The following is a 25,465-nucleotide window of genomic DNA, read 5'->3' as shown; positions in this document are numbered from 1 at the left end:
GCTTAGCTGCAGTCCAAGCACTCGCCTAAGTGATTAGAAATCCTACCGAGTGGCGAGCCAGACTCCCACTCGGGGGCTTAGCTGTAGCCCAGTGCTCGCCTAAGTGTTTAAAAATCCTACCGAGTGGAGAGCAAACCTCCCACTCGGGGGCTTAGCTGCAGCCCAGCGCTCGCCTAAGTGTTTAAAAATCCTACCGAGTGGAGAGCAAACCTCTCACTCAGAGGCTTAGCTGCAGCCCATTGCTCGCCTAAGTACAGGACACAACCCAATCCGCAAGTCGACTGCTACCTTCTCCTTCGGAGCTGCGCCGTAAATACAAGGTTATTCCGAGTGAAGATCAAGTTCCATTCGACAAATCAAACCATGAAGATATTCAACGAGAAATCAAGATCAGATAAAGCCTAAAAGGTCCCAGACCTCAGATCAAAGTACTCGAGCCCTCGGCTCGGCGGAGTTTAACGGTACAAATCCACTAGGCATTCCGAGGAAAATTTAAAGTGAAGCATAAAAGTTTTTCATTCCTCAAGAGGAGGACTGGAAGGGGCGACGAACTCGTCCAAGTCGATCCCGTCTGCAATACGAGTGGCGGCAGCAATGAAAGTCTCCATGAAGTCTTGAAAGTTGCGCTTCCTGGTATTGGCAACTTGGATGGCGGCCAGCTTTTCTTCTCGCGCCTCCTTGCAATGGACGCGGACCAGAGACAGAGCGACATCAGCACCACATCTAGCAGAAGATTTCTTCCATTCCGACACTCGACCCGGGACTTCATCCAGTCGGACCATCAGGGACTCGAGGTCGTTCTGAAGCATCGTTCCAGGCCAGAGTGATGTGTCGATCCGCGACATCGCAACCTTCAGCCGAGCAAGATAATCAACAACGCTGGTAACACGAGACTCCAGTCGGAGCACGTTCATAGCAGCCTCGTCCTTCACGAGAGAATTGGCGGGATCCAAGCCTGGCTCCACTCGACTGGTTTCCTCTTTGAAGCTCTGGCAGAATTCTGCAAACACGATTCAAGAATAAGACAGTGGCCGTACGTGGGCTCGGCAACTACAAGACAGCCGGGTTGGAATAATTACCTTCGAGCATGACGAACAGCTTCTTGGCGAGTCCACCGAGATAAGCCTCCAGATCTTTTACCTTCCCCGCCAGCTCACCCGCCATGTCGTGCAGAGCCATCTTTTCTTTCTTCAGTCGACTGGACTCTCGATTAGCTGTCTCGAGAGCAGTTTTCAGTCTGGAGTTCTCCTGTTCAAGAGTTCCGACCGAAGCCAGTTTCTCTTCTGCGAGCTTCGTTTTGCTCGAGGCCTCCTTGTGTGCCTCTGCAAGATCTTGATCCTTCTTCTTCAGAGCTTCCTCCAGTTTATCTGCGGCGCGTCGAGTGGAACCAACATCAAGAATGGACAAGAAAGAAAAGCCACCCGTTAAGAATGGAGAACCTCACCAGCCATACCTTTTGCTTCTTCTTGCGCCTTCTTCAAATTCTCCTGAGCAAGCTTCAAGTTAAGGTTGAGCTGGATCTGCTGATTCTCCAACTCAGTATAGCGAGCTACAAGTTCGCAAGATTTCCGTAAAAAGAAAAATCAGTCGACAGACGTCCAAGACAAGTTGCTTCCGAGCAACCAAGAGACAATGATGACATTTCTAAGACTACAGCCGAATCAAGAACATTCGACAGTAGTCTCGGGGACTACACCCAGTGGGTGCACTCAGCGTGCCCCCACTGTAAAAAAAAGAGTCGACTGCCCGCAGTCGACCGGATACAGTCCCACTCGACATGGCCTGACCAGACCGAGTGAAGAAATACAGCTACAGCAACATAATATAAAGACTACAGTCGACTGCCAGCAGTCCACCGTAGTCTCGGGGACTACACCCAGTGGGTGCACTTAGCGTGCCCCCACTCGTCCAAGAATTGACAGACACACCCAGTGGGTGTACAGATACAAAGATCTTCGGAAAAGAGATCCTTCAAACAGCATATCATAACAGACCAAGTGTTGAGTCGACTGACCTGGACATTGCTCTGAAGAGCCGAGCTCGCGTCATAAGCTGTTTGGCTGGCCTCCCGAGCCACCTTCACTTGCTCCATCATGATCCCCGCCTGGCGTATAGCCTCTTTTGCAGCAGCCGCTTGGTCCTCAGGGATGGGGTATGCGGCAAAAAGCGAAGACGGATCCGCAGTCGACGTCGAGGGCCGCACACTCGCCAGAGGAATGGCGAAGGTCACAGAAGCCCGAGTGGTGTCACCATCATCCCGAGCTACGGCCTCAGACGCCGGAGCGGATAGGGGGGTCTTGTCAGCCGACGCCCTCTTGTGCCTCCTCACTCTCAACGGATCGTTGTCGTCGTCATCCGGGAGGTCGATAACATGAGGAGGAGCTACAAGGGAAACATTCAATCGACCAGGGTTGCAATAAATGTTTAGTCGACTCAAAGCGGAACGTCAGTAATCATACCAGGGTTGGAGGTAACAGCATCCTCCATCTCTTGGTCGTCGTCCTTAGCGGAGATCTCAGAAGTAGCAGCACTGCAAGCCTCGAAAGTCAGTCGGTTGGCTCAATGGATCGACCAAGGATCCGTCCATGGTCGACAAAGGAAAACAAGTTTTATTATTACCCAGAAATGGTGGGGACGGCCATCTTCATCTTGGGCAGAGCCTTGGGCGGCTTGGACGGCGCTGCGCGTGGGTGCTTGGGAGCCTTTCCAGTCGGCATAGGAGAAGAGGTCCGAGGGCGTTTCGACGACTGCCCAACAGGAGCAGTCGCCCTACCACACTCCCACGCTGGATCGTGTGTGAGCTTGGATCGCCCCTCCGGGCGGGGGGGGGGGGGGGGGTTCAACCTCCTCCTCCTCCTCTTCGCTGGAGTCGACATCATCGCCTCCCTCTCCTTCACCGTCGGACTCCCACTTGCCTTGGTCGTCCCCGCTCTCACCTCCGCTCGCCTCCCCTTCCTCAGTTGGCCCCTGTGCCCCGTTGGGCGTCGAGTACATCTCAGTAGTCGCCTGAAAAACAACAGACAAGACAAAGGTTAATCGACCAACTCAAAGAAGACCAATGAAGAAAAACAAGATCTCAGTCAGGAGCATAAAGACATACCTGGTCCACGTCATACGAGTTGTCGAGTGGAATTACCCTCCTGGCTCCTCGGGGGTTGTCCTTGTTTCCTGTGATGCTCGACAGCCACCCCTCCAGCATCTCATCAGTGACCTCCTCCGGGTGGATCCGAGTGGTGTCGTCGAGACCCGAGTACAGCCACATCGGGTGGTCACGAGCCTGGAGCGGTTGGATGCGCCTCCGGAGGAAGACCTCCAGCAAATCCATACCCGTCACGCCCTCACGGACAAGCTCAACCACTCGACCGACCAGCACTTTGACTTGGCCCCTTTCCTCCGGCGCCACTTTCAGAGAAGCAGGTTTTTCAGCTCGGTCGAGTGAGAAAGGGGGGAGACCAGTCGACTGTCCTGGGGTCGCCTGGTCTTGACAGTAGAACCAGGTCGCCTGCCAGCCACGGACCGACTCCGGGAAAGTGATAGATGGAAAACAACTCTTTCCCCTCGTCTGGATCGCCAGGCCCCCGCACAGCTGGATCACCTGCGTCCTTTCATCACTCGACTTGGCCTTCTTGACCGATTGAGAACGGCAGATAAAGATGTGCTTGAAGAGACCCCAATGGGGGCGGCAACCCAAGAAACCCTCACACATGGAAATGAAAACAGCGAGGTATACGATGGAGTTGGGAGTGAAGTGGTGAAGCTGTGCTCTGAAGAAGTTCAGGAAGCTCCGGAAAAAAGGATGGGGCGGCAGAGAAAACCCGCGGTCGACATGGGTGGCTAGGAGCACGCACTCACCGTCGTGGGGCCGAGGTTCGATCTCTCTCCCCGGGAGACACGCGGCTTCGTGAGGAATGACCCCCCCCTCGACCATGTCGTCGAGATCTTCTTGCCGGATCACCGACGGCATCCAATCGCCTTGGATCCAGCCTCGGGGCAGAGCAGACCTTGAGGAGGATCCGCCCCGAGCGGACCTCTTCCCTTTCCCCTGCGCCGCCGCCTTCTTCGCGCGCTCCAGGGCGGATGTCTTGTCCTTCGCCATCGTCGCCGACAAATCTTGCACGGACCCGCGGCGCTAGGGTGAGAACGGAGGTGGCGGAGGAACTCGCGAAGGGAGAGAGGAAGAAGGAAGCGCACTGTTTGGAAACCTCGAGCCGGCAACTTATGAGGGGCCGCTTCCGAGTGGCTGACTGGTAGGCCCAGGCTATCCAGTCAAATCCCGCAGCAGACGCGCGCGCAGTACGTGGCGAAAAAGGCGACGCGAGGATCGAGGAGCTTCCACTTTATCGCTTCCGATTACTGCGGCCGCTCCCGTCCCGCGCGCTTCCCGAAATCCGAATCCCGCGACACCCGCGGGCCGCAGAACAGCTTATTAAAACAGAAGACCCCGCTCGCGCCGACACTCGGTATGTCACACATAAAGAAATTCACTCGATGAAAGGCCTGGAATGGTTCAAGGCGACTGAAAGAGGTTGATGACATCATCCGTGACGGTTGGCCCAAAACGAGGCGCTCACGTAGCCCAAAGAACCAGTCGGAAAGATCTCCAACTCTTTCCCCACTCTAACCTCGATCCATTTGGGGGCTAATGATGAAGCCATGTACCTAGGGTAGGGGCACGGGCCTGTCCAAAGAGCCCTACCCTGGGACATCCCTAGGAGAAGTCACCTTTCAATCGACTTGAAGGTATCCCACTCGACGGGTTCAAGACACTCGACCAAGAAGCCATCACTCGACCATGAAGCCAACCACTCGACTACCAGGAGGCCTATAGTCACTCCGCAGGCAAACGGTCAGCTGTTAAGTAGTCTTTATGGTCATTATAGCACTTTATTAGGGGCGTTACCAGTAACGCTCGACCTTAAATGTACCTTAAAACCCTGCATTACTGAGGGCAGGAGGGGGCCGGCGAACTCTATATAAGCCACCCCCCTCCTCAGTATGAAGGGTTCGGATCCCTGTAATTCACACGCGCATAATCCAGTCGACCGCCTCCGGGCTCCGAGACGTAGGGCTATTACTTCTTCCGAGAAGGGCCCGAACTCGTAAACCTTGCGCGCTTACAACTTCTCCATAGCTGAGATCTTGCCTCTCCATACTTACCCCCCTACATCACTGTCAGAGTTAGAACCACGACAGGAGCCAACATGGATATCCAGATCCCGCTGTTGGTTATTGACCGGAGAGTCGTCTCGGTCATGTCTGCTTGTCTCTCGAACTCGTAGGGTCTACACACTTAAGGTTCGGTGACGCTAGGGTTGTAGAGATATGAGTATGCAGTAATCCTAAAGTTGTTTGGAGTCCCGGATGAGATCCTGGACGTCACGAGGAGTTCCGGAATGGTCCGGAGGTGAAGAATTATATATAGGAAGTGTAGTTTCGGCCATCGGGAAAGATTCGGGGTCACCGGTATTGTACCGGGACCACCGGATGGGTCCCGGGGGTCCACCGGGTGGGGCCACCCATCCCGGAGGGCCCCATGGGCTGAATTGGGGATGGGAACCAGCCCATAGTGGGCTGGTGCGCCCCCCTGGCCCCCCTGCGCCTAGGGTTGGAAACCCTAGGGTGGGGGGCGCCTCCACTTGCCTTGGGGGGCACTCCACCCCCCTTGGCCGCCGCCCCCTTGGGAGATCCCATCTCCAGGGCCGGCGCCCCCCCAGGGGGCCTATATAAAGGAGGGGGGAGGGAGGGCAGCCGCACCTGAAGTCTTGGCGCCTCCCTCTCCCCTGCTACACCTCTCCCTCTCGTAGAAGCTCGGCGAAGCCCTGCTGCGGTCACTGCTGCATCCACCACCACGCCGTTGTGCTTCTGGATCTTCATCAACCTCTCCTTCCCCCTTGCTGGATCAAGAAGGAGGAGACGTCATCCGCTCCGTACGTGTGTTGAACGCGGAGGTGCCGTCCGTTCGGCACTTGGTCATCGGTGATTTGGATCACGGCGAGTACGACTCCATCATCCCCGTTCTCTGAACGCTTCTGCTCGTGAGCTACAAGGGTATGTAGATGCACTCCTCTCTCCCTCGTTGCTAGATGACTCCATAGATTGATCTTGGTGATGCGTAGAAAATTTTAAATTCTACTACGATCCCCAACAGTGGCATCATGAGCTAGGTCTATGTGTAGTTACTATGCACGAGTAGAACACAAAGTAGTTGTGGGCGTCGATATTGTCAATTTGCTTGCCGTTACTAGTCTTATCTTGATTCGGCGGCATCGTGGGATGAAGCGGCCCGGACCAACCTTACACGTACGCTTACGTGAGACCGGTTCCACCGACTGACATGCACTAGTTGCATAAGGTGGCTGGCGGGTGTCTGTCTCTCCCACTTTAGTCGGATCGGATTCGATGAACAGGGTCCTTATGAAGGGTAAATAGAAATTGGCAATTCACGTTGTGGTTTTGGCGTAGGTAAGAAACGTTCTTGCTAGAAACCTATAGCAGCCACGTAAAAACTTGCAACAACAATTAGATGACGTCTAACTTGTTTTTGCAGCAAGTGTTTTGTGATGTGATATGGCCAAAGGTTGTGATGAATGATGAATGATATATGTGATGTATGAGATTGATCATGTTCTTGTAATAGGAAGCACGACTTGCATGTCGATGAGTATGACAACCGGCAGGAGCCATAGGAGTTGTCTTTATTTATTTATGACCTGCGTGTCAACATAAACGTCATGTAATTACTTTACTTTATTGCTAAAGCGTTAGCCATAGTAGTAGAAGTAATAGATGACGAGACAACTTCAAGAAGACACGATGATGGAGATCATGGTGTCATGCCGGTGACAACGATGATCATGGAGCCCCGAAGATGGAGATCAAAGGAGCAAATGATATTGGCCATATCATGTCACTATTTGATTGCATGTGATGTTTATCATGTTTTACATCTTATTTGCTTAGAATGATGGTAGCTTAAATAAGATGATCCCTCGAAATAATTTCAAGAAAGTGTTCCCCCTAACTGTGCACCGTTGCGAAGGTTCGTTGTTTCGAAGCACCACGTGATGATCGGGTGTGATAGATTCTAACGTTCGAATACAACGGGTGTAAGCCAGATTTACACACGCGATACACTTAGGTTGACTTGACGAGCCTAGCATGTACAAACATGGCCTCGGAACACAGAAGACCGAAAGGTCGAGCATGAGTCGTATAGAAGATACGATCAACATGAAGATGTTCACCGATGTTGACTAGTCCGTCTCACGTGATGATCGGACACGGCCTAGTTAACTCGGATCATGTTATACTTAGATGACTGGAGGGATGTCTATCTGAGTGGGAGTTCATTGAATAATTTGATTAGATGAACTCAATTATCATGAGCTTAGTCTAAAATCTTTACAATATGTCTTGTAGATCAAATGGCCCACGTTGTCCTCAACTTCAACGCGTTCCTAGAGAAAACCAAGCTGAAAGATGATGGCAGCAACTATACGGACTAGGTCCGGAACCTGAGGATCATCCTCATAGCTGCCAAGAAAGATTATGTCCTAGAAGCACCGCTAGATGACTCACCCATCCCAGAGAACCAAGACGTTATGAACGCTTGGCAGCAGCGTGCTGATGATTACTTCCTCGTTCAGTGCGACATGCTTTACAGCTTAGAACCGGGGCTCCAAAAGCATTTTGAGAAACACGGAGCATAAGAGATGTTCGAAGAGCTGAAAATGGTTTTTCAAGCTCATGCCCGGGTCGAGAGATATGAAGTCTCCGACAAGTTCTTCAGCTGTAAAATGGAGGAAAATAGTTCTGTCAGTGAGCACATACTCACAATGTCTGGGTTACATAACCGCTTGACTCAGCTGGGAGTTAATCTCCCGGATGACGCGGTCATTGACAGAATCCTTCAGTCGCTTCCACCGAGCTACAAGAGCTTTATGATGAACTTCAATATGAAGGGGATGGAAAAGACCATTCCTGAGGTATATTCAATGCTGAAATCAGCGGAGGTAGAAATCAAAAAGGAACATCAAGTGTTGATGGTGAATAAAACCACTAAGTTCAAGAAAGGCAAGTGTAAGAAGAACTTCAAGAAGGACGGCAAGGGAGTTGCCGCGCCCGGTAAGCAAGCTGCCGGGAATGATGTGACCAGAGGTGCAAAAAGAGATCAAGTTCTCAAATCAAATAGTTTGACCATTGGCCAAATTACAATGAAAGTACCATCATCAGAACCACCAGCTGAAGAAGTCACGCCAAATTTTCGTACTCCAAGTTGGACATTGGTCGGTGCTATTCCAATTCAAGTAGCCTAATTTTTTTTAGTTTTTTTAGTAAGTTTCATCCGAATAGAAATCTTGTTTTGGTTGGTTAGATCCTGCGTGATCTATTTTGGTTAGGCGTGATCCTGCATGATTAACAACGTTGCCGGATTATTTTATTAGGAAAGTCCTAGTTATATGGTTGAGAGAGAGAGTCCTAGTTTTCCTTCTCTTTGTTTTGCACGTTAGGATAGAGTCCAGGTCGGTTTATGAGCTCAGGGTCGCCTATAAATATGGCTAGCTTCGGCCATGTAACGCAGATTGGTTTTTCTTTAATCGTGAGTCAATAAAGTTACAGAAAAACGTCCCATGTCGAGGGACACCAAATATCGTCTTCGTTGCTGATCCGTGAGGATTTTGTTGCTGCTGTGCGTGGAGTCGATTCAATCTACTTGACGCAAGTTTTCGTTCTTACGGTCTTGCATCTTTGCTCGACCGGAATTTCTTGTTGCTGCTAGTATCGTGAAAGATCGGGACGTCGAACGACTCGCCATCTAGTCGAGTCTATATCAGGGAAGAAGCCAAAGAATGGACCCAAGCCCGAGACTGAGTGCTTTTATTGCAAGGGAAGTGGTCACTGGAAGCGGAACTGCCCCAAATACTTAGCGGACAAGAAGGCCGGCATCACGAAAGGTATATGTGATATACATGTAATTGATGTGTACCTTACCAGTACTCGTAGTAGCTCCTGGGTATTTGATACCGGTGCGGTTGCTCACATTTGTAACTCAAAGCAGGAGCTGCGGAATAAGCGGAGACTGGCAAAGGACAAGGTGACGATGCGCGTCGGGAATGGTTCCAAGGTCGATGTGATCGCCGTCGGCACGCTACCTCTACATTTACCTACGGGATTAGTTTTAAACCTCAATAATTGTTATTTAGTGCCAGCTTTGAGCATGAACATTATATCAGGATCTTGTTTAATTCGAGATGGCTACTCATTTAAATCAGAGAATAATGGTTGTTCTATTTATATGAGAGATATGTTTTATGGTCATGCTCCGATGGTGAATGGTTTATTCTTAATGAATCTCGAGCGTAATGCTACACATATTCATAGTGTGAATACCAAAAGATGTAAGGTTGATAATGATAGTCCCACATACTTGTGGCACTGCCGCCTTGGTCACATAGGTGTCAAACGCATGAAGAAGCTCCATGCAGATGGACTTTTAGAGTCTCTTGATTACGAATCATTTGACACGTGCGAACCATGCCTCATGGGTAAAATGACCAAGACTCCGTTCTCAGGAACAATGGAGCGAGCAACCAACTTATTGGAAATCATACATACTGATGTGTGCGGTCCAATGAATGTTGAGGCTCGCGGTGGCTATCGTTATGTTCTCACCCTCACTGATGACTTGAGTAGATATGGGTATGTCTACTTAATGAAACACAAGTCTGAGACCTTTGAAAAGTTCAAGGAATTTCAGAGTGAGGTTGAGAATCACCGTGACAGGAAAATCAAGTTCCTGCGATCAGATCGTGGAGGAGAATACTTGAGTCACGAGTTTGGCACACACTTAAGAAAATGTGGAATAGTTTCACAACTCACGCCGCCTGGAACACCTCAGCGTAATGGTGTGTCCGAACGTCGTAATGCACTCTATTGGATATGGTGCGATCTATGATGTCTCTTACCGATTTACCGCTATCTTTTTGGGGCTATGCTTTAGAGACTGCCGCATTCACTTTAAATAGGGCTCCATCGAAATCCGTTGAGACGACACCATATGAATTATGGTTTGGGAAGAAACCTAAGCTGTCGTTTCTGAAAATTTGGGGATGCGATGCTTATGTCAAGAAACTTCAACCTGAAAAGCTCGAACCCAAGTCGAAAAAATGCGTCTCATAGGATACCCTAAAGAAACTATTGGGTATACCTTCTACCTCAGATCCGAAGGCAAGATCTTTGTTGCCAAGAATGGATCCTTTCTAGAGAAGGAGTTTCTCTCGAAAGAAGTAAGTGGGAGGAAAGTAGAACTTGATGAAGTATTACCTCTTGAACCGGAAAATGGCGCAACTCAAGAAAATGTTCCTGAGGTTCCTGCACCGACTAGAGAGGAAGTTAATGATGATGATCAAGATACTTCTGATCAAGCTCCTACTGAAATTCGTAGGTCCACAAGGACACGTTCCGCACCAGAGTGGTACGGCAACCCTGTCTTGGAAATCATATTGTTAGACAACGGTGAACCTTCGAACTATGAAGAAGCGATGGCGGGCCCGGATTCCGACAAATGGCTAGAAGCCATGAAATCCGAGATATGATCCATGTATGAAAACGAAGTATGGACTTTGACTGACTTGCCCGTTGAGCGGCGAGCCATAGAAAATAAATGGATCTTTAAGAAGAAGACAGACGCGGATGGTAATGTGACCATCTATAAAGCTCGGCTTGTCGCTAAGGGTTATCGACAAGTTCAAGGGGTTGACTACGATGAGACTTTCTCACCGGTAGCGAAGCTAAAGTCCGTCCGAATCATGTTAGCAATTGCCGCATTCTACGATTATGAGATATGGCAAATGGACGTCAAGACGGCATTCCTTAATGGTTTCCTTAAGGAATAATTGTATATGATGCAGCCGGAAGGTTTTGTCGATCCTAAGAATGCTGACAAGGTGTGCAAGCTCCAACGCTCGATTTATGGGCTGGTGCAAGCATCTCGGAGTTGGAACATTCGCTTTGATGAGATGATCAAAGCATTTGGGTTTACGCAGACTTATGGAGAATCCTGTGTTTACAAGAAAGTGAGTGGGAGCTCTGTAGAATTTCTCATATTGTATGTGAATGACATATTGTTGATGGGAAATGATATAGAATTCTTGGAAAGCATAAAGGCCTACTTGAACAAGTGTTTTTCAATGAAGGACCTTGGAGAATCTGCTTATATATTAGGCATCAAGATCTATAGAGATAGATCGAGACGCCTCATTGGTCTTTCACAGAGTACGTACCTTGACAAGATATTGAAGAAGTACAAAATGGATCAGTCAAAGAAGGGGTTCTTGCCTGTATTACAAGGTACGAGATTGAGCACAGCTCAAAGCCCGACCACGGCAGAAGATAGAGAAAAGATGAGTGTCGTCCCCTATGCCTCGGCCATAGGGTCTATCATGTATGCTATGCTGTGTACCAGACCTGATGTAAACTTTGCCGTAAGTTTGGTAGGAAGGTACCAAAGTAATCCCGGCATGGAACACTGGACAGCGGTCAAGAATATCCTGAAGTACCTGAAAAGGACTAAGGAAATGTTTCTCGTTTATGAAGGTGACGAAGAGCTCGTCGTAAAGGGTTACATCGATACTAGCTTCGACACAGATCTGGATGACTCTAAGTCACAAACCGGATACGTGTATATTTTGAATGGTGGGGCAGTAAGCTGGTGCAGTTGCAAGCAAAGCGTGGTGGCAGGATCTACATGTGAAGCGGAGTACATGGCAGCCTCGGAGGCAGCACACGAAGCAGTCTGGGTGAAGGAGTTCATTACCGACCTAGGAGTCATACCCAATGCGTCGGGCCCGATGACTCTCTTCTGTGACAACACTGGAGCTATTGCCCTTGTCAAGGAGCCCAGGTTTCATAGGAAGACCAGGCATATCAAGCGTCGCTTCAACTCCATTCGTGAAAGTGTTCAAAATGGAGACATATAAATTTGTAAAGTACATACGGACCTGAATGTGGCAGATCCGTTGACTAAACCTCTCCCTAGAGCAAAACATGATCAACACTAGAATTCCATGGGTGTTCGATTCATCACAATGTAACTAGATGATTGACTCTAGTGCAAGTGGGAGACTGTTGGAAATATGCCCTAGAGGCAATAATAAAATGATTATTATATTTCCTTGTTCATGATAATTGTCTATTATTCATGCTATAATTGTATTATCCGGAAATCGTAATACATGTGTGAATACATAGACCATAATGTGTCCCTAGTGAGCCTCTAGTTGACTAGCACGTTGATCAACAGATAGTCATGGTTTCCTGGCTATGGACATGGGGATGTCATTGATAATGGGATCACATCATTAGGAGAATGATGTGATGGACAAGACCCAAACCTAAGCATAGCACAAAGATCGTGTAGTTCGTTTGCTGTAGATTTTCTGAATGTCAAGTATCATTTCCTTAGACCATGAGATTGTGCAACTCCCGGATACCGTAGGAGTGCCTTGGGTGTGCCAAACGTCACAACATAACTGGGTGACTATAAAGGTACATTACAGGTGTCTCCGAAAGTGTCTGTTGGGTTGGCACGAATCGAGACTGGGATTGTCACTCCGTATGACGGAGAGGTATCTCTGGGCCCACTCGGTAATGCATCATCATAATGAGCTCAATGTGATCAAGTGGTTGATCACGGGATCATGCATTACGGTACGAGTAAAGTGACTTGCCGGTAACGAGACTGAACAAGGTATTGGGATACCGACGATCGAGTCTCGGGCAAATAACGTACCGATTGACAAAGGGAATTGAATACGGGATTGATTAAGTCCTCGACATCGTGGTTCATCCGATGAGATCATCGAGGAGCATGTGGGAGCCAACATGGATATCCAGATCCCGCTGTTGGTTATTGACCGGAGAGTCGTCTCGGTCGTGTCTGCTTGTCTCTCGAACCCGTAGGGTCTACACACTTAAGGTTCGGTGATGCTAGGGTTGTAGAGATATGAGTATGCAGTAATCCGAAAGTTGTTCGGAGTCCCGGATGAGATCCTGGACGTCACGAGGAGTTCCGGAATGGTCCGGAGGTGAAGAATTATATATAGGAAGTGTAGTTTCGGCCATCGGGAAAGATTCGGGGTCACCGGTATTGTACCGGGACCACCGGATGGGTCCCGGGGGTCCACCGGGTGGGGCCACCCATCCCGAAGGGCCCCATGGGCTGAAGTGGGGAGGGGAACCAGCCCATAGTGGGCTGGTGCGCCCCCCTGGGCCCCCTGCGTCTAGGGTTGGAAACCCTAGGGTGGGGGGCGCCTCCACTTGCCTTGGGGGGCACTCCACCCCCCTTGGCCGCCGCCCCCTTGGGAGATCCCATCTCCAGGGCCGGCGCCCCCCCCAGGGGGCCTATATAAAGGAGGGGGGAGGGAGGGCAGCCGCACCTGAAGTCTTGGCGCCTCCCTCTCCCCTGCTACACCTCTCCCTCTCGTAGAAGCTCGGCGAAGCCCTGCTGCGATCACTGCTGCATCCACCACCACGCCGTCGTGCTGCTGGATCTTCATCAACCTCTCCTTCCCCCTTGTTGGATCAAGAAGGAGGAGACGTCATCCGCTCCGTACGTGTGTTGAACGCGGAGGTGCTGTCCGTTCGGCACTTGGTCATCGGTGATTTGGATCACGGCGAGTACGACTCCATCATCCCCGTTCTCCGAACGCTTCTACTCGTGATCTACAAGGGTATGTAGATGCACTCCTCTCTCCCTCGTTGCTAGATGACTCCATAAATTGATCTTGGTGATGCGTAAAAATTTTTAAATTCTGCTACGATCCCCAACATGAATGTCAAGATAACTAAATGGAAGGGCAGTGTTGATCCTTTTTGGAGAATCAATTGAGGGTTGAATCTTGGTTTGAGGGACTTCCTCCTGAATGGTGCGTGTACTTGGGAAGGTTTTTGCACATGGGACTTCCTGTTTTGGCACATTGATCATGTACCACCATTGAAAGATTTGATGCGGGCATTTTTGGTTCCTCCAAACATCCATGTGTTTCTTTGGTTGGTGGTCTATAACATAATATTAACTAGGGATAACCTGTCAAAGAAGGACCATTGCTGATACGTCTTGCTTATGATGTTGTGAGAATGAATTGGTGCAATACTTTCTATTTGATTGTGTTGTGGCTAAGAAAGATTGGCAATTTACCGTTGTAGCTTTTGAAATGCCTAGCACTAAATGCATTGATGATATTTCTAAGTTTTGGTGTCGAAATAAATACACGTATATTTAATATGGTTAACTCTATTGCCTCGTGGAGCATTTGGTGCCTTCGAAATTAGTTTTGTTTCCAAGAGAGAACATGGAGAAGTGTAAGATACATGCTAGGAAAAATGAATACTCACCTCCATCAATGGGAAGTGATCTGCGGTGATGCACGCTTAGTGCCGCCAATGTGTTGTCTACTTCTTCTGGATCATCACCGCAGGGTATAGTTCTCTCACTGGATGCAACTGACGAACAATGATATTGGATGCTTATTGCCAACACCAATTGGTCCTTCGTGATGAGTGATCTGCTTTGCATTTTTGGCCGTTGAGTTATTTTAGTTGTAGTTCTTCTTGCATTTGGTGCTTGTAATAAACAAGAGTGAAAGTTCACATTCAAATTAAAGCTGAAACGTGGCTGGTTGCTCAGATTTAGCTTGATACTATGTTACTTGGCATATTCTTTTTTCAAAAAAGACACCCAAAGAGTATCTTATATCTGATAAATATGATGAAAAACAATAGCTAATAGAATGTACAAACAACTGGATTAAGAACGAGCATTAAAAATAAAATTATATTGTAAACTAGGCGTATTCTTCTATCAACAGTCCGCCGCACGTCGGAGCATGAAAATTATATCGAACCAACTGTAAAATAAAATTATATCGTAAACTAGACGTATTCCTCATCGATATAAAAAAGCCTAAGGAAAAAAAGATGATGTTGCCTGCAGTTTGATACCATGCTGCTTTTCGCTTTAATGAAATGGTGTTTGGGTTTGGGGAAGGGGGACTTTTTTATCAACATAGAAAGGAAAAAAATTATTCGTTGTCGTCACTTGCAAGCAACATAACATTAGGTCTGACCATTATTGGTTGCTCGTTTCTGTCTCTATAGAAAATGGTGCAAACGCATGGATCATCTAAAAAAACAAATATTGTTAAAAAACTGTCTGTGATGCCCTTGTAAGAGATTTGCTATACTCTAAAGCAACATTGCCATGTACTCCCTCCAATTCAAAAAAAGTGTCATTGTTTTTTTTATCGGAGAGAGTAGTAAAATAAATAGTAGAAAAATTGTCACGCGTTTGATCGGGATCCGACGATTCTAAGGGCGTTTGGACTGCTAAAAAAAATCTAACGTTCGCAGGGGAGTAAAAAAAACAAAAAACAAAATGGGCGCAAACGCGTGGAAGGCCCGGCCCGAAGTCTCCGCGGCGCGTCGCCATCGTCTCCCCACTTGGTCGTCATCCTCGCCGCCGATTCAACGCCTCGCCCGCTCCCCCTCCTCCTCGGTCCGGCCGTCCCCATGCCGACGAGGTCCAGGCCCTCGAGCCCAGAGGTGCGCGCGCCTCCTCCTCCCCCGCTCCCCCCCTACTCCACACCTCACCAGTTCCCGCGGCGCTGAACTCCTCTCGTGTTTGCTTGTTTGGTTAGCTGGGTCCCTTTTCCCTTTCCGAGCCGTGCCTTGTAGGCTCCACCCTGTCCCCCTCCGTCCGTCGCGGTCGGCCTCCGCCACTGAGCTACGACTACGAGGCGCCCCGCTCTTGGAGTTCCCAACCGGCCTAGTCGTGTCTGCGGGTTTAAATGGCGGCGGAGGCCACTAGCCAGTGGAGCAGCCGGGGCGGGGTTCCCAGTCGAGATTCGCCGTTCGCATGGTGAGCCAGTCCGCCTCCCCCCTCCGCCCCTCACTTCATTCCAGCCAGGTCGCGTCGGTCGTAGCTGGACGCGTTGTGCTAATCAGCTGCAGTACCAGTTAAATTGCTGTATGCAGTTGTTCTAGCTAGGGTTTGAGCATGCTTGGTGCGGATCTGGGGTACTAGATTTTGTGCTCCAGTGGATGACTTTTGAGCATACCAATTCTAGGAGTTTTTATGATACTACATCTCTAAGAAAACCCAGAATTTCATCAATACTAATTCCAAGATTATTTTTTGAACATCGAGCGAATTTCATGATCTTTCCGGAACTTAAATTTAAGTGGAAAATTGATAATTCTGGGACAGTAATTCAGCAACCGCAAATTAAATTGAGTGTACTCTGGGTCCCGAGAGCCAAAAATTCCCGTCCATTAGGTAGGTGCTAATACACTAGTACTACTGATTCTAGAGTACAGACCTACCTACCAAACGGACCCCAGTTCATCAAACCATTAACCCGTACAGAATAGGCCATTAATGCCTCCTAGTTCAGAGCTCCTACTTCATTTAGTTAAACATGTTATCGCCTGCCAGATGATGAGATGGACCACATATCAGTCAGATCCACCAAATAGAAGCCATACCTCAGCTGGCCCATGAGCACTCAGGAGATGGTGACCCGGAAGCCTGGCCCACGCCACACTACTGTTTTTTTCTCGCGGGGACACTGTATTTATAGCTTAACATGTACTTGTGTCATTATAGCTTGATAGTCTTGTTGGATACTACTAGTATGCACCCTTTCCCTTGCATCAGTATGATATAATGTTTGGTGGTTTTTTTAATAGGCTTTTCTTCTCTTTTGCAGAATGCAGTTAAATTTCTTGTTCTCTCCAGGCTTCTGACTTGCACTAGTTAATTAACAACTTCATTCCCTGGTTCCTTCCTGATGGAGGCTTCGTCTTGCTTGCGCTACCAAGTCTGCAGTTTTGGTTTGTCCTGGATATGGCTATGTCTTCTTTTACTGCATCTCCAGAATTGCAGCCTGGTGCTCTCGGACTCTCCTTATCTGGTCGGCATGGGGAGCTATGACATAACAGGGCCTGCGGCAGATGTTAACATGATGGGATATGCAAATGCGGAGCAGGTTACATCAGGGATTCACTTCAGGCTAAAGTCACGAGCGTTTATTGTTGCGGAGCCTGACGATGGAAAGCGTGCTGTCTTTGTGAATCTCGACGCTTGCATGGCATCACAGCTTGTGAATATAAAGGTGCTCGACAGGCTAAAAGCAAGGTAGTAAGAAGCAACTTCTCCTGAATTAACCCTGCAAAAAAAAAACTTCTCCTGAATTAATCATCAGAAAATCCTGAGATGTTGGTTTCAATTCTGAGTGCATGTTTTGTGTCTCTTTGTAGATCATGCATACAGTTGCATGGTTCCATCATCCTTTGTGCATCTTTCTCTCTTGAAACATTAGTTCATTATATGAAGTTGTTTTCTTACTTGTACCATGTTTATTCTCGTGATTATGTTAAGCCATCATTAGCTGCTGGTGTCTTTCTGTACCTTTTTATGATAATATGAACTGAGCTGCTGTCACTTAACGCGCTTAGCCATTTCACAATGCACATACATACTGTACAGAGGCACCCAATGACATGATTAAAAGTCTTATAATCTGCTTGGTCTATTTCATCAATAAGAAAGTAGATTCTGCCTTGCACGCTCATGAAGTTGGGTTGACTTGGCAAGCCTCGATTTGGCAGGTACGGTGATCTTTATAATGAGAATAACGTGGCTATCAGTGGTATCCATACCCATGCTGGGCCTGGAGGTTATCTGCAGTATGTAGTCTATATTATCACATCACTTGGGTTTGTTCGTCAGTCATTTGATGTAATTGTCGATGGCATTGAGCAAAGTATTGTTGAAGCTCATAACAATCTCCGTCCTGGGAAAATCTATGTGAATAAAGGTATGCAACTAGTTGCACTGTCTTAAACTAATGTCTTACCAAACTACCATTTGTACTGATATCACACATCTAATTAAAACACATATGTTTCGTAATATTTATAGCATCTTCCACCTGGCTCTAAAATGTCATTTAGTTTCAGTTTGGTCTTTAAATGTTACTTCAAGTCTGGCTGCAATTATTTTTCTCACTGCTCCATCTATATAATAATCAATGCAGTATAAGTTCGGATGTTCATTCCTCATGTGATGCCTACTTTTCTCTCTCTATATGGTATTGTGATGCCGGCTAAGCTTAGATCTAGTTGCTGCGAAGATTTTGTTGTCAATCTCATATGCTTGATGTTCAGGTGACCTTCTGGATGCTGGTGTGAATCGCAGCCCGAGTGGGTATCTGAATAACCCGGCTGAAGAGAGAAGCAAATATCGATACAATGTTGATAAAGAAATGACCCTTGTTAAGTTTGTAGATGATGAATTCGGTCCAGTTGGAAGCTTTAATTGGTTTGCGACTCACGGAACATCAATGAGTCGTACAAATTCTTTGATAAGCGGTGATAACAAAGGAGCAGCTGCACGTTTCATGGAAGACTGGGCTGAACAAAATGGCCTTCCTAAGCATACAGCTCATGCAAATTCTAATGATTTTGGATCTTTGCACCTTCCGAGAAGAGTCTCTACAATAATACCAGAACCAGATGAGATAAGTATGTCCCATCCTTCTTGCACTGTATGGATAGTGTGTCGGAATGAACATGTTAGATTATTCCTAAACCTACTATTTTCTCCATTTGCTTTTGTTCAGCGGATGACTTGATGCAATTAGCATCATCCTACAAGGCCTCAGGTGGCAGAATATTGGCAAGTTCAAATATCACTAGGCGCATTAGAAACACTCAAGAAAACAGTGCCAAATTTGTTTCCGCATTTTGCCAGTCAAACTGTGGAGATGTCAGTCCAAATGTCTTGGGTGCATTTTGCATAGACACCAACCTTCCTTGTGACTTCAATCACAGCACGTGCAATGGGAAGAACGAACTTTGCTATGGACGAGGTCCAGGGTATTCTTCTCGCATATCAAGTTATTAACCTTCCATGAGCATCAGCGACAAGTCCTTATAAATGAGGTTTTCAAATATTCCTGTCTTGCAGGTATCCTAATGAATTCGAAAGTACCCGCATAATTGGGGATAGGCAATTTCTGAAGGCTGTAGATCTCTTTAATTCGGCTTCAGAAGAACTACAAGGAAAAATTGACTATCGTCACACTTACTTAGATTTCTCGCAACTCGAAGTTAGTGTTTCGACGAGTACGGGAGGTCAGCAGGTGGTGAAAACATGCCCAGCAGCCATGGGGTTTTCATTTGCTGCTGGAACCACAGATGGCCCTGGAGCTTTTGATTTCAAACAAGGAGATGACAAGGTTTGGTATATCAGTTAAATACTTGCTTCAAAATTGTAGATGACGTGGTATTCACTGATTGCACGCCTTCTATTATCAGGGAAACCCTTTCTGGAGATTAGTGGGAGGCATACTAAAGAAACCAGGGAAAGAGCAAGTCGACTGCCAAGCTCCGAAACCAATATTGCTAGACACTGGTGAAATGAAGGAACCATATGATTGGGCGGTATGATATGCTTTTTTAAGTAATCATAAGCAGGCTTGTTACGTCACTTTCTCTGAAATGTCCTAATTGCAATTTCACTTAATAGCTGACACCAATGCCACCATCAATAAGGACCAATTGCTGCTGCATCATATCAGCACTGCCCAGGCTGATATATAAGATATAATTTCGTTTCTGTAATGAACTTGATTTTTTCCCAGTGCGAGTTTCTTAGTTTTACTGTTTTAGAGATTAATGTGTAGGCACTATATATCTGCATGTTCACGCCCGACGCTGTTTTTTTTGGTAGAGGTGATGGGATCAAATGAGTAATTATTTGTGAACTGCAGGGCACCTGTTGTGCGCAAGCTCCACAATATGTCAAATCAGAACCAAAATCTCAACCAGAAACCAATTTACCAAATTAATACAAATTTTCTTTCCTGGTCTTATTTACTTCCGTAATCTTTTGCAGCCTGCGATACTTCCCATTCAGATCATAAGAATTGGTCAGCTGGTTATCTTGTCTGTTCCTGGAGGTATATTCCAGTTCGTCAACCCTATTATGTCCATCCAGTTAGAAGTGCATGCGGGGTTTTTATCTATCAAGACATGCCATGCTCATGTTATCCAATGTTTTGAGTTACTGTTCTTTCTCAACAACACCAGCAACATGCATGTCTGCATCATTTTGCCACTTTGCTTTGCTAGGCAAGAAAAAAGTAGCCCACTTGATCAATAGCTCAAGGCAGCAAGACCAGCAAAGCTAAGTGAAATTGTATAGTAATTATGAGAGACTACTTAGTGGACCACAGGTCCACAACATGACAAAAGGAAGACTTTTCCCATGTTAACGGACTTGCTTTACGTAGCAAGGTTTTTGAGCTCTGCCAAACACCTAGTCTTGCCGGGCAGGAGTTAGGTGGGGGGCAATTGCTTGGGTTTCAGAGCTAGCAATCATATGGTCAATAAGCGGCAGCACTCCTCTAATATTTTTTTGTTATGTTTTGGCACAGAATTCACGACAATGGCCGGCAGGCGGTTACGTGATGCTGTAAAAAATGTACTGATAAGTGGCAGCAATGGTGAATTTAATTCCAACACTCACGTTGTTATTGCGGGGCTGACAAACACATATTCTCAGTATGTTACAACATTCGAAGAATACCAAGTCCAAAGATACGAGGTATGTGAACTTTGCTTCTGTACACCCCCTTAAATAAATTGACGGTGGAGATTGAAACACACCCCTCTAATCAAAATGGGTAATATAGTCCATTAAATATTAAATACTGGAGCGGTTTCATAGAGCTATTACTCATGATTATGATTATTGTTGCGTGAACTTCATGAGTGCCTATCTCCAATCAGTTCCACCCCAAGAAAACTGAGTTGGCTGGGATCTGCTACAGCAGCCTGCCGGTGGTTGGATTCCACAACAGATTGCATCCATCAGTAGACATCTCGTTGTGATGTTTTTCATGTCCTTGCTACCCCTTTTTTATGGAAAGGAGGGACCCTCAGCCTCTACATCAAGTGAATGCATGTAGTCCATATGCCCCTGCCCCATATATATATGTCAGAACATTAGTCATTCCTCTTCGATTTGCTTGCAAGCCTGCAGTAGATTGAAGTGTCATTATTTGAAGATGTCAGAACTTGTTTCAGCCACATCCAATATTTTTAGCGCTAACCAGTATTTTTGGTTTTTGTTAGAAACTCTCCACAATTATACCAGTTTGGCTTTCATTGATGTTTTGTTGCTAAAGATCTGACATTTCTGAACCTGAATTTCCAGTGATTGTTCCATCAAACATATGAAATAGATCCACTCACATATGTACCAATGCATGAATAATTTGTTGGAGTGAATATGTGTTTTGCAGGGTGCGTCAACTTTGTACGGTCCCCACACCTTGAGTGCATACATTCAAGAGTTTCAGAAACTTGCCACGGCTATGGTTGCAAACAAAGAGATCGCAGCAACAAACATTCTACCTCCTGACATGTTGGACAAGCAAATCGGACTGCTGCCAGGCGTCATTCTCGACTCGACTCCTCCTGGTGTTCACTTTGGGGATGTCAGCTCCGACGTCGCAGCAAACTCAGACTTCCGGAAGGGCAGTACCGTGAATGCTACGTTCCATTCGGCCTGTCCAAGGAATGATCTTCTAACCGACGGTACCTTCGCGCTCGTTGAGAGGCTGAATGGTGACAACTGGATTCCTGTCTACGACGATGACGATTGGTCTTTGCGATTCAAGTGGTCGAGGCCTTCGAAACTCAGTCCGGAGAGCTTTGCGACGCTGGAGTGGACCATTCCTGAAGATGCCGTCCCTGGTGTTTACAGGCTACGGCATTTCGGTGCCTCCAAGCCGCTGATAGGGTCGATCGAGCATTTTACAGGTACCTCTCGCGCGTTTGCAGTGCGTTAAGCAATACACAACTTGTGAGGATGTCCGAGAACTGCTGCTCTTTTTGCTTTGGTTACAAGCAAATATATAGCGTGTACATTAGGGAAAATACATCCCGCTATCGGTGCATGTTCATATTATACATATCTAGTACTTTGCAATAGCGCAGGCCGTTTCAGGATCCTGTATGAATGTCGTGCATTCACTCATGCATTACTTAGTGTCTGTTGGTAAAGCCCATCTCCTTTTACCTATTTCCTCAAGAACTGAGTTAACAGTGGATTGGGCAAATTTGGACTCGATTTGTTCCCCCTTGAGAGACTATATAGTTCAGATTGTACCACCATGCGGATTGGATGTACTCCCTCCGTTCCAAATTACTCGTCGCAGAAATGGATGTATCTAGAACTAAAATACATCTAGATACATCCATACCTGCGACAAGTAATTGGGAACGGAGGGAGTATATGTTAAGGCTGAGATGCATGCAGATTGGATGCCATGTTGTATGGACATATAATTAATCCATGGTTGACCACTGTTCGCATCATGTGAGGGTTACCGCTTTGAGTGCTGGCTACGTGATCAGATGGCAAATTTTCTTGCATGATTGACTGACATAATTCATGGGAAATGGGAAATGGCAGTTCACAACCTGGCACTAGAGTAGCATTTTCAAGCACAAGGCTGCAAAAGCAGCAAGTGTAGCATTTCAAACACAAGGCCGCAAAAGCAGCAAGAGTATCTGTGATGTGGTAATATCTTGTATCGGAATGTGGACTGTGTTGTTAAGTCATCTGGTAGAGACACTTTTGTCATGCATACTTACATGATGAACCGAGACACTACCTTCCTCCTTAATCATCTCTTGAAGTATAGCTAGATAAAGGGAATTTCCACCACTCGTGTTTGCTCATCTTTTGGCTTCCTCCAGTATTCCAGACTGTTCAGTAGACTGATTTCACATTTGTGAATCGCAAGTCCTGAATGTAATCTTGATGGAAGTATTTATACAAGGGATGTCAATGAACTTGTCACCCTCCTTCATGCGTTTGACATCCGTTACCCATTTCATGCAGTTTTAACCATTCTTCGCAAGTGGAACGAATACGAGCGGTAGGATGGTCACATGATTTTGCACTTGCAGTGTGCATATTCTCATGATAAAACAGTTTCTGGACGAGTCACTCCATACTCATGTCATGCTTTGGTAACACAAAAACAATAAAGCATGTGGAATAATTCGGCCTTTTTTCAGTCGTTCGCTTTCTCTCGAATGTCTAAATTGTGATTTCACTTAATAGCTGACACCAATGGCACCATCAATATAACTAATTGCTGCTGCATCAAATCAGCACCGCATAGGCTAATACTCCCTCCGGTCCTTTTTAGTCCGTATATAAGTTTTGTCCGAAGTCAAAGTATCTCAACTTTGATCAAACTTACAAAAAAGATATTAACATTTACAATGCCAAATCAACATTGTTAGATTCATTATGAAATGTAGTTTCATAGTATATATATTTGGTATTGTAAATGTTGGTACTTTTTGATATAAATTTGGTCAAACTTTGCAAAGTTTGACTTGACACAAATCTAATAGGCGGAGTAAAAATGACCGGAGTATATGGGATATAATTCCATGTAACATTAGTGAATTTCACATTCATTATTTTTTCTGTGACAAACTTGACTTTTTTTCCCATGAGAGTTTTTTAGTTTTAGAACTTAATGCGCAGCCACTATATATATGGAGAGGTGATGGGATCAAATGAGTCATCATTTGTTAACTGCAGGGCACCTGTTGTGTGCAAGCTCCGCAATATGCAAATCAGAACCAAGATCTCAACTAGAAACCAGTTTACTGAATTAACACATTTTTCGTTTCCTGCTCTTGTATTCACTTCTGTAATCTTTTGCAGCCTGTGATACTTCCCGTTCAGATCATGAGAATCGGTCAGCTGGTTATCTTGTGTGTTCCTGGAGGTATATTCCAATTCGTCAATCCTAGGATGTCTGTACAGTTAGAAGTGCATACCATTTTTTTTCTTTCTACCAAGATGTGCTACGACATGCCATTCTTATGTTACCCAGTTCTTTCTCAACAACAGCAGCAACATGCATGTCTGCATCATTATCCCACTTTGCTTTGCTAGGCAAGAAAAAGTAGCCCACTTGAACAATGGCTCAAGGCAGCAGCCAGCAAAGATAGGTGTTTGGTACATAAAATGGTTTGTATCTTAATGTAACTGTCAGCAAAAATACTATATACTGTAGTAATTATGAGAAACTACTTAGTGGATCACAAGTCCACAACATGACAAAAAGAAGACATTGCCCATGTTAACGAGCACGCTATATATTTCCTTGTAACAAAAAGAAGACTTTGCCGGGTAGGACTTAGGTGGGGGCAATTGCTTGGGTTACAGAGCTAGCAAGCATATGCTCAGAAACTATAAGCACCACCGCTCCGCTAATTTTTGTTGTTATGTTTTGGTATAGAATTCACGACAATGGCCGGCAGGCGGTTACGCGATGCTGTAAAAGATGTACTGATAAGCGGCGGCAATGGTGATTTTAATACCAACGTTCATGTTGTTCTTGCGGGGCTTACAAACACACATTGTTAGTATGTTATAACATTCGAAGAATACCAGGTCCAAAGATACGGGGTATGGGATTTTTCCTTCGGTACCTCATGTACTGTAAAAGGTCTCTACATATATTTTCGTTTGTTTTTTCTAGAAACGTCCCACAATTATGGCAGTTGGCTAAAGATTCAATATTTCGGTAACCTGAATTTCCAGTTAGTTCTCCATCAGACATAAAAAATGCATGAATAATTTGGAGTGAATATGTGTTTTGCAGGGTGCGTCGACATTGTACGGTCCCAACATCTTGAGCGCATACATTCAAGAGTTTCAGAAACTTGCCACGGTTATGGTCGCAAACAAGGCAAATTTTAAGATGGTCCCAACTATTATGGACCGTCCATTATTTCTGATCCAAGGGTCGAGATTTTATGAGGTAATAGGTTATCCATGAGAGGTAATAAGTCACCATCAAGAGGTAATAGGTCGCCCAACACTCTTATTTGGAAAGTTTTGGAAAAGTAGGAAACACCAGAAATGGAAAGTAAACATTAATGATATATTCCTACCATATAAAGAGCGCTCGGGTATAAGGAAACTATTGCATTCCAAATTAACATGATCAATGACATTAAATCCACGATTTATATTGAGATATCATGGGGTCACACAATAGCGTGACAATACATATAATATGAATGTTTGTATTATTTCCATAATTTATTAAAGGCTGTAAGAAAAATGCACATATATGGTCAAGTACACCAAGATACCATGAGGTCACACAATAGCGTGACAGTACATCTAATATGAATGTTTGTATTATTTCCATAATTTATTAATGTGTGTTAAAAATGCACATATATGGTCATATACACCAATAAATTTAAAAAATGAAGAAAATATGGCGTTGTCCTAGTTAGCTATTTCTTTAAGTTGTGAGTTCGAAACTTGGTATTATGTTAATGCTATTTTCAT

General features: G+C 46.0%; 1 protein-coding gene across 2 annotated transcripts; it reads left to right on the top strand.

The window, feature by feature from the left end:
* The first annotated feature begins 15,445 nt into the window (after positions 1-15,445).
* LOC125506933 (neutral ceramidase-like) lies at positions 15,446-22,131 on the top strand. 2 transcript variants are annotated; one of them, XM_048671638.2, is made up of 11 exons: positions 15,470-15,600; positions 15,696-15,916; positions 16,767-17,194; positions 17,668-17,876; positions 18,226-18,582; positions 18,681-18,936; positions 19,028-19,298; positions 19,378-19,503; positions 19,958-20,021; positions 20,499-20,668; positions 21,369-22,131. In XM_048671638.2, the coding sequence occupies exons 3-11, from the start codon at positions 16,848-16,850 to the stop codon at positions 21,915-21,917; spliced, it is 2,349 nt and encodes a 782-aa protein (XP_048527595.2). In that variant the 5' UTR covers positions 15,470-15,600; positions 15,696-15,916; positions 16,767-16,847; the 3' UTR covers positions 21,918-22,131. The 2 variants fall into 2 exon arrangements, with proteins under 2 accessions (XP_048527596.2, XP_048527595.2); XM_048671639.2 differs by lacking the exon at positions 15,696-15,916 and having other exon boundaries at positions 15,446-15,600.
* Positions 22,132-25,465: the final 3,334 nt, after the last annotated feature.

Source organism: Triticum urartu, chromosome 5A (assembly GCF_056163025.1).
Source record: "Triticum urartu cultivar PI428250 chromosome 5A, HENAU_Tu73, whole genome shotgun sequence".
Classification (NCBI taxonomy): domain Eukaryota; kingdom Viridiplantae; phylum Streptophyta; class Magnoliopsida; order Poales; family Poaceae; genus Triticum; species Triticum urartu.
This window is presented reverse-complemented; position numbering and strand designations above follow the sequence as displayed.